The sequence below is a fragment of the Culicoides brevitarsis genome, chromosome 3, assembly GCF_036172545.1.
Source record: "Culicoides brevitarsis isolate CSIRO-B50_1 chromosome 3, AGI_CSIRO_Cbre_v1, whole genome shotgun sequence".
NCBI lineage: Eukaryota > Metazoa > Arthropoda > Insecta > Diptera > Ceratopogonidae > Culicoides > Culicoides brevitarsis.
This window is the reverse complement of record NC_087087.1, coordinates 35,145,848-35,162,320: the sequence shown is the minus strand read 5'-3', so window position 1 is coordinate 35,162,320 and position 16,473 is coordinate 35,145,848. Positions and strand designations below refer to the sequence as shown.

The following is a 16,473-nucleotide window of genomic DNA, read 5'->3' as shown; positions in this document are numbered from 1 at the left end:
TTTTTTTCTGCATTTTTTGCCAAAAGGTGAGAAATTTGTCGTTAATGGATTTACAATTAGACATAAATTGATGCATTTAAAGGTATTCTCTGTACTAATTGAAGTGAATTAGCGTTTGTATGATTTTCAATTTTTCTAAAAAAAAAAAAATTAAAAATAAAAATTTTATCAATTTTTGAAGAAAAAAATATCCTTTAAAAAAATTTTCAAAAAAATTTTGAAATTTTTAAAAAAAAATTTTTTCTGAATTTTACAAAATGTTTAGAAAAGAGTTTATTTAATAGAAATTTTTTAAAAATTTTCATAAAAAAATTAAATTTTTTAAAACTTTTGCTACTCTTGGTAAAGAAAAATATTCCTTTAAAAAAAATTTTGTAAAAAATCTAAAATTTTAACAAATTTACAAAAAAAAATATTCAAAATTCTACTTTACGTTTCTCAGAATTTCAAATTTTCACTTTTCAATAAAAACTTCTGAGAAACTCACTTAACAATTATATTTCACTTTTCATAAACTACCAAACTAACTAAAAGGTGTCAAATTCGTTCAATTTGATCTATTACGGCGATAAATGATTTTATTTTATTTATTTTTCGTTCATCATTTAATGATAGCAGTTTAAAAAAAGTTTTATTTTTAAGTATCGGATCAACAATTATTATTTTATTGACAAAAATTTGTCGAAAATTGTGTATGTGTGTTTGTATAACGTAATCGGATGTGTACAAATCGAACACACGAGACGACAGGATTGTGATGAAATTGGAGAAGTTTTTGTTATTTATGGAAAAACAACACTATAATGGATGAAGGACTTTGAAAACTTGAATTTTGAGTAAATTTCTCAGGTGATACGAGCAAATAGGATTAAGGAGTGTCATATTTTTTGAATTTTTTTTTTTTATGATATCTTGATTATTATTTTACAGTTTCATTTTAAGTGAGTCATTGTTTATGCATTTAACATGAGAATCATAAATCATCATGAAGAAGTCCAGAAATTAATAAATTAATTGTATAATAATGCGTTTTATATCGCAGTTCAAACAAATGCTTAGTGAAGAAATTATTTCAACATAACCGATAATTATCTCTTTATTATTTTTTATCCCTTCGTTGCGTTTTAAAGGTTCGTTAAGGGTGCAACAGTAACAGAAAATTTTTATTTTTTATGAATTTTTATCAAAACCCTCAATCTCGAACGATAATTCAAAAGGTTAAACATGAGAGTCGAAAACATGACATAATAATCCTATTATTTATTAACAATTATCGTAATTTGCATAAATATTGAAAAAAAAAAAATTTTTTTAAAACGAGTCGATATGCACACGTGTAGTTAAGCATGAAGACGAAGCAGATCGTTATCTCTCGACGCAAGTTTCGGTAAGTAAATAACACGCTGCTTAACTTAATAGATTTTCCAAGATATTTCTTTAAAATTCTCGCATGTCACTGTTCATCCATTAACTTTACGGGTTCCATTGACCTTTTGTTTCCTAATTACCAATTCATGTATGTAAAACTGCTGTTTCCTTTGTTTCACCTCGTAAATGCATTCTAATTGTTAAATTGAGCAACATTTATTGCCCTGTTGGACTTTTTATCTCGATTTCGGGAAAAAAAAGTCATAAAATAGAATTAAATTATGTTAGAACGCGTGCATCCAAGCTGATCCTTGTGGCGAGATAACGTTCATGCATATGGTTGTCGCATGACTTTTTGGGTTGGATCTCACTGCACGGGGAGAATAATTAAATGTTTGTCTAATTTTATAGTTGTTTGAAGCGCATTTGATGAGCTTTAACATGTGCTTGTTGATTCCTGAAAATTCGAAATTAATTAAAAGGGTAAGTTTATTTTTTAATTTTATATTTTTTTAACAATTTAATTTTAGGTTAATAAATAAGTACTTGAAAAATAAGACCAAAAATATTTTTAATTTTTTTTTTGGTAAAAAAGTAAATTTTTGTAAATTCTTTTAAAAAAAATTAGTTAATTAAATTAATTTTATTTTTTTAAATTTAATTTAATTTAATTAACTTTTAAATAAAAAATTTGAAAAAAATAATTAATATAAATTAATAAAATTAATTTTAGAATTTTTTTTTAGGTTGATAAAATACTCGAGTCAAAAATATTTTGAAAATTTTTTTTTATTAAATATTTGTTATTTTTTTTTTTATTCAAAATTCGGTAAATTATAAATTAAATGTTTATTTTTATTTTTTAGTGAAAATTCATTAATTTTTATATTGTTAATTTTTCAATTAATTCAAACCAAGCAAAAACAAAGTTGAAAAATCATTAAAATATGGAATCTTCGAAGACATCCAATGACAAAATTCTTCCATTTTCATCGATTTTCCATAATTTTCACTTCCAAATCTGACATAAAAGCGAAACAACTAATTGCCTCATAACTCACGGACCATCAGAAGCACTCAAACAAAATGGCGTTGCCACTAATTAAGAAAATTATTTATAATGCTATAATGACAACCATTTGTTCTCCATCATCATTTTTATGTCACTTAACGTTTTTCTTCTCTTTTTTTGTTCTGTTTAAATTGCAAAAACAGAAACCCACAAAAAACGTACTAATTAACGTTTTACACACACACGCTCGCATGTTCGCTTGCTCTTTTTTTAATTTTTATAGTGACCACTTTTAATGAAAAACTCATTTTAATTAACTGAGTTGACGCCTTAAAAAATTAAACAACATTGTCGTCGTCATCCTCGTCATGCCTCGAGTTATTTGCTGTGCCATAGAAGCATGTTGCATGCAAATGTGGAACAAAAAAGCTCTTAAAATTCCGCGTTTTCGTGCCCGTTAAAAGAGGACGATTAGCTAAAAGTGTGTTTGTTAAATCCTCGGCGCTCTATGAAAGGTACTTAAATTTTTTTTGTCTCTCGCTTTGTGGAAGGGAAGCTTCCGTTTTAAGAACTCATGAAAATAAAATTAAAAGCCATCCACGGTAATGTGCTCACTCGGTATGTGTGTGTGTGTCTCTGAATTAACATAAAATATTTTTGTTTTTTTTTAAGTATCAAGGAATCAAGGATGACACACGTGTATGAGGCGAAAAAGGTAGAAACGACAGATAATTAATGAAAATACCTTTTTTATTATAATTTTTTGGTCTCCTCTCTGTGCGCACTTTCGTTTTTATTTTTATATTTTTTTTAAACAAAAGTTCGACGCGTGTTGATATAATTTTGTAATAAAAGAACATTTTTATGTATCTTCACTTTTTTATCTAATGACTAATTTTATGTGTATGCCACACATGCTACGAACAAGCGTGTCTCTAATTTGAAAAAATTTAGATGTTTAGCAGTGATAAGGACTCACACAAAAAAAACGCGTCAAGGCACGCGATAAATAAATAACATCTTGCCAAAAAAAAAATTTTTTTTTTGGGTTGAAATTTTCGACCGTTTAACAAAATTGATAGCTTCCAGCTATAAATAGATTACCTTTTAACGTGTCTTAATCCGTTACTTTTCCCTTTTTGAACATTTTCAACTTTTCAATCAAATTGTTAAAATGTAACAAAAACGATGATGATGTTATCAAAACGAACCCCTTTTTTATTCGAAATTCATCTCGTCGTCATTATTTATCTGATTTTTGGTACTTCATAATATTTAACTTACACATGATGTAAATAATAATTTTTCGAATTTATGACGTTGGTTGTACAGAAGGGAACAAAAAGAAGAAACATAAAAACAGATTGGGTGATTCAAAATAAAAAGAAACGTTGAGAGAGAGAACGAATTTAATGTAATTATGTTGTTTGGCTAGAGGGTGGTTGCGTTTAATGTCTGGTTTATTTGTTTGTTGTTTCTATTTTATTAACTGCGGATAATTTGTTTCCAATTTTGATGATTTAATTTTTGAGAGATGATTAAAAGTGTTACAATTGATATAATGAAATTAGTTTTTATTTAGTTTTTCATTGAAATTCGTTTCGAAAAATTCAATTTTAAAAATTCTCTCAAAATTTCAAACAATCTTAAGTTTAAAAGAATTACTAATTGTAATTTTTTTAAATTTGAAAAAAAAATTATTTCTTTTCTTTTCAATTTAATTAAAATTGTTAAAAAAAAAATTATAAAAAAATTTAAAAAAAAAATTATAGAAAATTTTTGTTAAATTTAAAAAAAAAAAAAAATTAAATTTGAAAAAATATATTTTCATCAAAATCTTATAAAAAATTTAAAACCTTGAGTTTAAAAAAAAAAAAAATTTTCAATTTTTTTTAAATAAAAAAAAAATTTAAAAAAATTTAAAAAATTTAAAAATTTTTTTAAAAATTTAAAATTAGAATTTCAAAAAAAATTTAAAACTTTTTTAAAAAAATTTTAATATTTTTTTTTTTAAAAAAAAAAATTTTTTTTTAAATTTTTTTTTATAATTAAATTTTTCAACGGAAATAAGACACTTAATTTTTTCACGCAAAAATATCAATTTTTACACAAAACTTTTAATTAACACTGACATTTTTTTTGCTTGAAAAATTTCTCATCTTTTTGGTAATTAATTTTTTATCGTTCGTCGATTAAAAGGAATGTTCAACAACAAATAATAGTACTGATAAATTATTTAAACGAAAAAAAAATGTAAAAGGGTGCATATTTGACAATATTTTGACAAAAGCTACTTAACTTTTTTACCTTTTTCATACCACACACCGTTTTTTGTCGTTAATTAATTAGAAAGATAGCGAGGGAAGCGAATAATTTAGAATTAAAAGACAATTAATTAAATTTTTAAACGGACATCATTTATTTATTTTTCTTTTCTTTTTTTGTCTTTCGTAGCAGCTCGAGAAATGAATTCCTTCACATTTTTTTTTAATTTTAAGAAATCTGCTGCTAATCTTTCAAAATAAAAATTATCTTTGAGAATCACATTACATTGAAAGAAAGAAAGAAACGAAATGAAAAGAAAAGCGAAGCTTTTTTCTACGACTTAAAATTTTTACAGACATTTTACAAGTTTTTTTTTAAAGTATAAGAGAGATTATATATTATATTTATCATTTATTTATATCTTTTTTAATATATTTTTATATGGAATTAGTTGTTATTATACCTAAGAAGTACTCTGAGCTGTCTTTATGTACATTAAGTTACTTAAAACTACGAGAGAGAAAGGGAGAATTCAAAAGTTTTACACGAGCGACGACAGAGGAGCACGCGGCGGACTGTTTCCATTGCGAGCATAATAGAGGGATTGATGATGCGGATGCGGCGGCGGAGCTACAAATCCTCCCGGAGCTCCTTCGTGATACAGCACGGGCACTCTGACAAGACGTTGCGCTGCGTGAGCCATATTTGCCATATTTGCAGCTTCCAATTCGGCAGCCAACTGTCTTTTCCATTTGTTCCGGCGATTTTGAAACCATATTTTTACTTGTGTCTCCGTAAGACGCAACGAAGCTGCTAAGCCAGCGCGTTCCGAAGAGCTCAGGTACCTTTAATTATTGAATTTTTCTTTAAAAAAAACTGAAAATTTTAATTTTTTTTGTTAAAATTTACCTTTTCAAGTCAAAAGTCGATTCCAGTTGAAAGACTTGCGCTCGCGAAAAAACTGTTCGTGTCTTTTTCTTGCGCTTTTGCATGGATCCGTTGGCGCCGGGCGATGTACTTCCGTCGCCGTGATCTGATCCGCCATCATCTTCGATAATTTCGCCCATTTCGTCGTCGGAATCGCCGCAATCGCCTCGCTGCGAGAACGCTGGATGATGCGGCGGAGGCGTTTTTGAGGGATGTGACGACGGAGGACTCAGCGATGGCGAGAGATTGTTTTCCGTGTTATTCGTTGAACTTGTATCTGTAAGAAAATCGAGACAAAACATAAACCACAAGAACATAAAAGCTTAATTTATACCATTTATTTTATTTATAAGTTGAGCGATGGAGAAATGGGGGAGCATTAAGACCTATTTAAGTACTTGTGTGTCTAATGATTCCATTTTATAGTTCAAAACATGTCACTTTCCTAAGGTTTCCTCGTTTATTTTCGCAAGCAACAAGGAACGAGACTTAATCGCCTGCAGTAAATCTACCATTTGTCAGTGTTTCTCGGTAATAGTCTCGCAATTAATCATTCTTGGAGATTCTTAACCCATCCTAATGTCGCATCGCGTTGTTAGAACAGAAGTCGTAAAAGTTTCGCAAATAAACAACGTGTCATTTCAATCGTTTTGCGAAGGTTTTTATGCGAAACACCCATTTCAGTGGTCAAACGCCCATAAAAAAAATTGAATAAAAAACAAAAACTCACCGTTCGATGGACTATGGAAAGGCATTCGATGTGCCGTTGCATTGGCAGCTGATATTTGCGATGCTTGCGTTGTGGTCCATGGCCATCCAGGAGGACAAAGAGCAGCGTAACGTCCAGCGAGGGCACCCCATTGCGAGATGAAGCCCAATCTGTAATTAAATCGAAAAAGAAAAGAGGTTGAAAAAACGTGTCTCGAGGGGATGCGAACCATTATGTAAGTAGAATCTTTGTTATTTTCACCCCAAGATGATGATGATGTGTGTGAATTATAAATAAATGAAACATGTAAGACGAGCAACCAATACGGAGTGATGATGACGACAGGAAGGAAAGAAAAGATGGGTTCAAGGAAACTGAGAGAAAAGGGGATCTTAAAGCAAAATTGATTTTTTTCTTCTTCTTTCGTTCGAAACATGCGAAGAATTTACTTTCATAAATAAATAATTTTGCTTTTATCGACCCTTTTCCTCCGTCATACCTATCCAACACACACACACACGTCAATCTCATTAATTTTATCTCTTTTTGCTTAAAAGGCAAATAAAATTCAAACTTTTCCAGCCATAAAACGCAAGACGGAAAAACTTTGTAAAGGAAAAGGTAAAATGCCTGCCACTTAAAATTATTTTCAACAATCTTTTCGCAATAATTTTCCTCATAGAACGTTAAATTTTAAATAAATAACCGAACGAGGAAAATAAATAAATTATTAATTTATGAAGAAAAGTTTTTTTTCCTTTGAAATATTTTTCATAATTATTTTATGAGATGTGTTCAGAAGAAAATGTTTAAGTTAATATTTTATTAATATTTTTCCTTGAAAAAAAAATATAAAATTAAACATTAAATGTTTTTATTGAAAAATAATTTATTTTTTTTTAATTTCATGAACTTTTATAATTTATTTTTAAAAATATATTTTTTTTATTCAAATATTTTTTTTTTATTTCTTTTTGTAAATTGAAAAATTTTTTTTTTCAAAAAATTTTCATTTTCATGAATTTCTTTAATTTTTTTTTTTTTGAAAATATTTTTTTTTATTTAAATTATTTTTTAAATCTTTTTGTAAGTTTAAATTTTTTTTTAATTTTTTAATTTTCATGAAAATTTTTAAAAATATATTTTTAAGACAAAAAAAAAGCTTTTCAAACGAACAAATAATCTCTAAACCACATCATAATGATCATTGACTTACTTACTTACACTCATAATACCATCAAACAATATTTTTCAATGAAATTAAATTAAAGCGAAAAAAAAATCAATATCGATTGCTTAACCCTTTTTTGCATATCCTCGACAACAGCGAAGCCCCAAAAAATAACAGGCGCTTAAAATAAATGTAAATTGCTACATTCACTCTAAATTAAATTTGTAATTTATTTTTAATTTTTCCTCACATGCCACATACCGAGGCAAGTTTAATGGCAAGTCAGAGACACTTGATATTCTGTGTCGCTTTTAAATGTCATTATTATTTTATTTTAATTCGCTGCTTTTCTCCATCCACGCGAAGCCTTATCAATGAGTTGTTGGTACAATTGGATGTGTATTCATTCCGATTAAATTTTCGTAATTCATTTTGCAAAAAAAAAAAATAAAAAAATTTCGACGATAAATTTTTTTTTCTCGAAAATAATCTCCGCTAATCAGCTAAAATGTCAAGTAATTCCGTTTAAAATTTTATTTTTGTCTTTGCAGGAAAACAAAAAAAAAAGACGTAAAACGATAAGAGCACTTATCGGAAGAAGAGAGGAAAATAAGATTATTTAAAAAAGATTTTAAAATAAATAGCATTAGCGTTCCCGTTTTTCACGAAAAAAAAGATGAGACGGAAGAAAAGTTGAAAAAAAAACAAAGGAAAGGTATCAAAATACAAAATAAAAGATTATTTATTATTCACTTAATGGAATCTAAGACGGCAAATTTGTCACGCGATTCTATGGCTTCTTCGTTTTTTAAAGCGAAACGGGATTTTTGCAATTGGGGTGTAAAAAAGCGCTTAAAAATTTGTCATTTAAAACAAAAATTAATAGAAAATGTGCCAAAAGCAGACAAATTATTGATTGAAATAAAATTTTAACTTGAAATCGACACCAATTAACATCATTATCGTCACCCCAAAAAAATGTGTGTGTGTGTGGTTTCTATGGCAATTTGTGAGTAATTTCCCAATTTCATCATACGTGTAACAACGTGTATGCGATATCAGCATCCAAAAGTAAAAGATGGTGCTTTTTCGGGTTTTTCCCTACTACAACGAGTAGAAAGAGAGAGAAACATGCGCACATTGTGTTTGTATTGAGCAAAAAAAAAAGGAAGATGTCTTCAATCGAACGAATCTTCCAAACTTTATTTCATGAAATTTTTTTTCAGAAAACTTCTTAAGGAGTTGGAATAGCAAAAGCAACAGTACAAGCCTTCATGCAAGCTGCAAATGCCGTGTTACATCCCGTCAAAGCAGGACTTGCTGCGATCGCGATTCCTCCTGTTGTTCCAAAAACAGCGCCTGCTGCTCCCCAACATGCACAAGCAACAGCAGCACATCCTTCGAAAATAACAAAAAATTCACAAAAAAAATTCAAAAAAATCCAAATTGAAGAAATTTTAAAATTTACCGGCATAACAAATCCCAACAGCAATTGGTCCGGCAAAGACTTGCGAAGTTAATAAACTTGCAATCAGCAAAATCGTTAAGTAGTTCTTCATTTTTTTAGTTTTTGGAAAAAAAAACTTCAAAATTTTAAAACTTGATTGATTTGAACTGTTCAGAATGAATTCTTATTACAGACTAAAAAGGAGTTTCTGCTGAAAGAATTTTTTGTGTCAATTGTTTATTTATATTTAATGTCAAACATGACATTATTGTGAAAACTTCATGTTACGCACGAAAAAAGTTCAAAATATTGAAAAAATAAAAATTTTAAAAAAAATAATTTTTATCACGTGACTTAAAAAAATTTAAAATAATTTTTTTTAAATTGTTTTGTTAAATAAATTATATTATATTTTTATTTTTTTTAATTAATTATTTAAATTTAAAATAATTTTTTTATTTTAATTTTTTTTTAATAAAATACCCGAATATCTCATGTTTTAATTTTTTTATTTCTGTAATTTTAATTTTTCTTTCTGAATTTTTTCGACTCATCACAATTTATGATAAATTTTTAATATTATTTTTTTAATCCTCGCAAAAATTTCTACTCGCGAGACAAAAATTTCTCATAATTTATTTTAGTATTGGTAAAAATCAAGCCAGTATTTTATAAAATTATGCTGATTTCGCTTAAAATTATCTCTATTTATTTATTGAAAGTCGATACTTTTTAAATTCTTTGTTTTTAAAACATTTTGCCGCAAAATCGTTCATACTGTCAATTACTCTTGCTAAAAAGGGGAGAAACATCTTCGGACCTGATCAAGTGTGTAATTGGAAAATTTTTGGTTTATCTCTAAAATTGCATCTCCAACACACACACACTATACATAAATTAAAACCGCAAAGGTATTAAACATTGTGACACTTCTCTCTTCGACCGACAAACATAAATAAATGCATTTCCCAATGGGATTTCAACCGCTCTGCACGAATCTTATGATTTTAAATAATTTGGCACTCCTGTTAGGGTGAACAGGCATTCAAAAAAAAACCGAACATATTTTTAGCAAATTATAAATTTTTTTCACTTCGTTGAACATTTCTAATACATTTGACTTGATACAGTTTTTGTTTTCGCATCTCTTGATCCAATTTTACGGGTTTCGGGCGACGACGAGAGAGAGCAACATTATGACGATCATCAATGATTATTATTATTATTAGCTATTATTTATGTTGAGTTTATTGTTCACCGATTAAATATTATTGTTGAGCAGAGAGGAGCAAACTTTTTGCATGCATGAATAAAGTTAATAGAGTTGCAATGCGTACTTATGAGGAGAGAATAGGATCAGACAAGATTATTTCTCTTTTTTTTTGTTCTGATTTTCAGTCAGAACTTCTATTTATTGTGAGGTGTCTTAAATCGTCTTTTGTTCAATTTTCCTTGTCTGCATTTTTTTTTTGTATTTCATGAAATTTTTAATTTTTCGCATAATAATAATTTTTTTTTTGATTGAAAATTTTAATTTTTTTCTTTTACAATTTTTTTTTGTTTAAAAATTAATTTATATTTAAATATCAAGATATTTTACTTTTTTATTAAAATTTTTATTATTTTTATTCTTTTGAAAAATTTTAATTTTAACCTATATCATAAAAAAAATTATTTTTAAATATTTTTTTTTATTTTAATTATATTTTTTTATTTAAATTTTGAACCATTTAATGTCGCCAAAAAAATTTAATTTAAAAATTTTTAATTTTTTTTTTATTTTTTTAGTTTTTATTATTATTTTTTTTAAAGTAAATTTTTATTATTGAACTAACTATTGAATTTTTTAATAGAAAAAAATATTTAGTGCCTAATTAGATAAATATTAATTTTTACACGCTTAAGCCTTTTACACGACAAAAAATTACAAACAATAGATAAACGCTACAAGTTCGCGGAAAAACTACTTACATTGCCTCGCATGACCCACAGAACGAAAGCAAAAATCAATAAATTAAATTAAAAAATGACATGTAGTCACATTTTGCGCGCCACTTTGTCCTGTCATATTTTAAGTTGTGTCTCTAATCAGATTAAAAATTGTCAATACAAAAAATTAACTCAACTATGTGGCTTGTTTTGTGTAATTTTTCATGTAAATTTCGTGACCTTTGTGTAAAAAGCGTACTAATGATGAGTAATTTTCTAATTTTATTTTTGTTTTATTTTTTAGTACCCTGCGTGCGGCGTGGAAATAATAAACAAATTAGTGAACGTGCCAAAAGGAAAGCGGAAAACCAACGGAAATAACACATAAACAAAATTAAATGCTTGTTTCCGGAGACGAAACACGTCCGAAAATTGGTCCCCTTTTGTTTTTTACGATAATGTTGCTCGTTTGTCGTCATGCAAAGGTATCAGAATTTATGTTGGACAACGTTGTTACATTTAATGAAAATGTAAAATAAGCTAAAGTAATGTTAAGACTCGTTTCTTTAAAAAAAAATTAAAGAAATTTTTTTTTTGTGAAGGAAAGAAAAGAAAATGGGGGAAATGGAAAATTTTATTGGCTAAATTATGGTTAAAGTCCCCCTCGAAATGAAATTTATTCAATTATTAGATAATTAGCGGTAAATATTTTATTAGTTTTATTCACAAAATGAACGAATTTTATATTTTCAGATTTTTGTTTTTCAATTTTTTCATTAAAATAAATTTCAGGTAATAAAATTTTGATTTTTTTCAAAAAAAAAAAAAAAAAAAATACATGTATTACCTGAATTGATTTTAATGAAAAAAATGAATATCAAAAATACCAAAGTCGTTCATTTTGTGAATAAAACTAATTAAAAAAAAAATCTTGAAAAGTGAAATTTTAAAAGAAATAATTTAAAAAAAAAAACAAAAATTAAAAAATTCTTCAAAAAATTAATAATTTATAAAAATGAAATAATTAAAGAATTTTTAAAAATGAAAAAAATTAAAGAATTTTTAAAAATGAAAAAAAAATAAAGAATTTTTTAAATAAAAAATAAATTAAAAAATTTGAAATATGAAAAAAAAAATAAAAAAAATTTTTAAAATGAAAAAAATTACTAAAAAAAACAAGTTTAGAAAGAATTTCTTTAATATTTTTCAAAAAGCGATAAAACCTCATAGATTTTTTTCTATTTAAATACCGCGAAACCGTTCATAGAAAACAATCAACAACTCGAGACAATTACACAAAAGTTAACTACTGGAGCAATTGCAACTTGCAAAAAAAAAAGTAGAAAAAACGGAAACAAAAGACAAATAAAAACGTTTCCAGAATTGATTTTTCTATCGTTTCTCGCTATTGTTCCGGCATTCATTCCTCATACACAACACACACTCGATTATCACAAAAAGATCATCACAACTAGATAAGAGGATGATGATGATTACTCTTTTACATCGAGCTAGACGGCAAAAAGCGACTGACACACAACAATGCGAGAATAAAAAAAAGTAGTCTGCAATTGAGCAACTTGAATAAAAATATTGTCCGCAGAATTATTATTCATTACGTTGATTGCTCTATTTAGACATTTTTTTTTTCATTTTTCGTAGATTAATTTTTCGGCACAACGGAGGGATGATATTTTTTTTAATTTTCAACCACATACGCACATGTGACGGATTGAATTGATGTTTTTATTGAAGAGCAAACAACAATGAATGGAGGCGTTTGATTAAAGTTTTTAAAGAACTTATCGGACTTCGAATCGCGTGTCTCACAGAAGACTTTTAACTGTTCCATTTAGAAATTAAAGTGTTTCCCTCGCAAAAAATATGTTTGAAATGATTAGAAAATTGACATTCAATTGAACACAATGGGACAAATTCTAATCTTCTTGTAAATACTTTCGGGAAGATTAAAAGAATCAATTTAAATGTGAGAGGAACTCATTGTGTTACATTTTCCATTCATCGCTCCCTCGATTAGATATTTTTTTTTTTGAATCGTGATTTGATTGAAATTAGTTCTTGATTGAATTTTGATTTTTTTTTTCTTTTTAGGTAATCCGAAGTCGACTTACCTCGAAAGCATCGCAGCATCATGAGGTCCGTGAATGCCGGCGGTTGAATGCCCCAAAGGCCCGAGCGTTGTCGTCACATTAATGTTCGTCATGCCATTCGGCGGCTTTTTCTCCGCTTTGTTATTTACTGCACTATCACTTCGACTTAGAATATTCGATATGGAAAAACTCGTAAATCCACTATTTTTTGTCGTGTTGTTGTTGTTATTATTATTACTTATTGAATTATTGCTAGGACTATTTAGTACACTATTTGATCCGGAATTTGGTGTGTCGGGAGGCGTTTTTGACGGACTGAGGCGCCCGTCGCCATTCAGAGATGTCACGATACGAGCATGATGTCGCGCCGTCAAGTGATGCAAATGATGCGGATAATGGGCAGCTTCGTCGTCGGATGTTGGGCGATTACTTGGGTTCGTTGGCGATGGGCACGGACTCGGTTCGGGACTTGAAACCACATTTATATCGATATCGTTTTCGTCGTGGGAAGACATTTTTCTTTTATTTTTATGGTAAATTTATTTTTCACTTTTTCGAAAAAAAAATCTTTTTTTTTAATGTTTCAAAATTTAGCGTCGGTATTTTATTTTTTTTTATTTTTTGCTAAATCATTTTTTTTATAAATTTTTCGGAAAAATTGCACAAAAATGTTTTTTTATTTTTTTTAATTGATCACTCAAAAATATTTTATTTATTTTTTATTTTATTTTATTGATATGCACACGACGGAGTAAAAGTATAATCGACCGATTAGATTGAATGGCAGACCGAAAATGAAATAATTGATAGAACAACTAAGTCCTTGTACCTCCTCAGAGGTATCAGTAGCCATGCAATTAAAATAAAATACTTGAGATAAGTGGTCGTGGTTGTTTGGTACTCTACTCGTTTGCTCGGCAATGCAACAGAGAAGCCGATAACCGCAAGCAGTTTTATATGGAGAGTAAAAAAATATTGCTACGAGTGTGTGTGCTTCCTACCACTCCAACGTTCACTTTACAAATGTGAAACTCCGAACGACAAATAATATTAACCCCTGTGCGTTCTGCAATTCTACGCCACACACACACTCATATGTTCATCCTACAAAATGAAAACTACCCCGAATGTGTGTTTGTGTGTACGATTCCTTTTATTTATATTATTTGCCTCTTATGAAATATTTTACAAGTTTTGTGTTTTGTTGTTCTTACTCTCTTTTTGTGCTGTGCTGTACACACACAATTTATTATTGCATTTTACCTACTCGATTATTTTATGCTTGTTATACAAGTTAAACAGCCTCGTGCACACAATTGGTGTGTATTTCACTCTCAAGTGCCATTTAGAGAGAATTGCACGAGCATCCATGGAAATTCGCCATGTATGGAAATCGGATGGAAAAAAAGAAGAAAATCATACTCAGCACTTTAGCATTTTTAAACAACATTTTAGCTGTGCGGAGAGATGGAAGATACACACACTCACACGAAATATATCTACAGGATACGAAATATAATAGTCATAAAGGCAGAAAACATTTTGCTACCTTTTAACAAACATGGCAAGGTGATTTTTCTGTTTGCGATGAACTGAAGTTAACTTGAGCGCTTTTGTTTTAAAATTTTTGTTAAAATCAATTTTTCGAAAAAAAATATTTTTTCATCAAATTTTGACTTTTTTTTAAATTTTTATCAAATTTTAAATTTCAACATGTTCAAAATAAATTTTTTCAAGTTTTTTTATTTTTGATTTAATTTTAATTTTTCAACATATTTTTTAGTTTCTCCGAATTTGAACATTTTTTCAGTTTTTCTTATTAAATTTTAATATTTTTAATATTTTTTTTACATTTTTCAAATAATTGAACTTATTGAATTGAATCAAATTTTGACATGTTTACAATTTTTGTAAAATTTTAAAATTTTTTACATTAAAAAAATTTTTTTTTTGTCAAATTTTGAAAATTTTATTAAATTTTCATCAAACATAGTTTTTCTTTTTTTTTTTATCAAATTTTAATATTTTCCCAATATTTTCAAAATTTTGAATTTTTCATATTTCTTGACATTTTTAAAAATTTCGAAGTTTTTATAATTTTTTTCATTTTCAGATTTTAATTAAGGTCTAAACTTTTGAAATTATATTTTTTTTAGCAAATCCTTAAAAATTTCTTATTTTCTTTAAAAAAAAAAGTTAAATGGATAAAATTTTCATCTTCAGAGTTCTATTTTTCATTGAAATGCGCTTAAATTATGAATAAATGTAAAAATTTGCTAAAATTTGAATGAGAGTGAATTAAGCTTTTACATGAGTAAAAAAAAATGAATTTGAGAAAATTTTAAAAATTAAACCAAAAAGAAAATATTTTTTTTTTTTTGATGATTTTAAATTAAATTTTTTAGGTTTTCAGAAATTTTTTTAACATTTTAGTTTTCCAATTTATTTTTTTTTATTTTAGTATTTTAATTCAATTTTTTTATTTTTTCAGACTCAAACGAACAAAACAAGCCAACCAACAAAAGCGAGAAAATTGAGTTGATTTCAAATATAATAACAATTTACTTGGCAACTTCGTTTTCTTTTGCATGCGAACAAAACGAAACATTTCCTCCATCATCTCGCAACGAGCATTCTTACATACACACCATTTAACAAACAACCATCTACTCAATATACTCGCACATTTAAAGCAAATTCGAAAATGTATTATGTTGTAAATTGTTTTTCTGGTTTTATTTTTTTTTGTTCGTTTGCATCCATACTGCTATGTCCCGCAGGATACTGACATGCGTACAATAAAAAATTTCTCTCTCTCTCTCTCTCGACGATGATTTCTCTCACGTTATCCTGCGACGTTTGGAAGAAATGTGTACGTGGAAAAAGTAAAAGTCGGAATAAATTCTCTCCCTTTTCGCACAGACAACTTATTTTAAGGAGTGGCGTAGATATTTAAATTTAATTTGCTTTAAGCCAATCACGTGTACGAATAAAAGGGTGGTTCTTCCGTACGTCGTGCTGTGCCATCGTAGCAACGAAATGGAGAAATCACAAGCAATTGATACAATTTGTACAGACGTGAAATGAAAGCAGCAGCGGAGGAGAATGAGAGCAATCAACATAAAAGTGGAAAGTTATTTTCCTTTTATATGACTTCGTGTTTTCTTTTATCGTCGCATATTATATTTTGGGGTTGTTTCTATCTTGGGTGCAGCTAACAACTTTGAATGAAAGAACAACCGAAATGAAGGTGCAAAATTGTTTCATCAATTGAACTATTTTATTTTCTCTAGTTTCTCGTGATTTTATTACTGCACTATGGGGATTCGCACTTGAAGTCCTGAAACAAATTGGAATTTTTTCCCCTCATTTCAGATTTCGCAGTAATTTATGTGAAGGATTTTACGATTACCATACATATTCATAAACAAGCTGATAAACATGAAGCGACAAGTCAACGGCAACATTTTTATTATCATAGAAGGCATAAAGAGTGCAGGCGTGTGACTGACTTTGAAAGAGATGGACAAGTAA

The 16,473-nt window shown here is 27.9% G+C and overlaps 1 protein-coding gene across 1 annotated transcript; it reads right to left on the bottom strand.

Annotated features, from left to right (window-relative positions):
* Positions 1 to 5,186: 5,186 nt before the first annotated feature.
* Positions 5,187 to 13,454, bottom strand: LOC134835560 (homeobox protein Hmx). The gene is made up of 4 exons (XM_063850439.1): positions 12,961 to 13,454; positions 6,303 to 6,451; positions 5,555 to 5,849; positions 5,187 to 5,490 (listed from the first exon to the last, which is right to left on the bottom strand). The coding sequence occupies exons 1-4, from the start codon at positions 13,452 to 13,454 to the stop codon at positions 5,187 to 5,189; spliced, it is 1,242 nt and encodes a 413-aa protein (XP_063706509.1).
* Between the last annotated feature and the right edge of the window lie 3,019 nt (positions 13,455 to 16,473).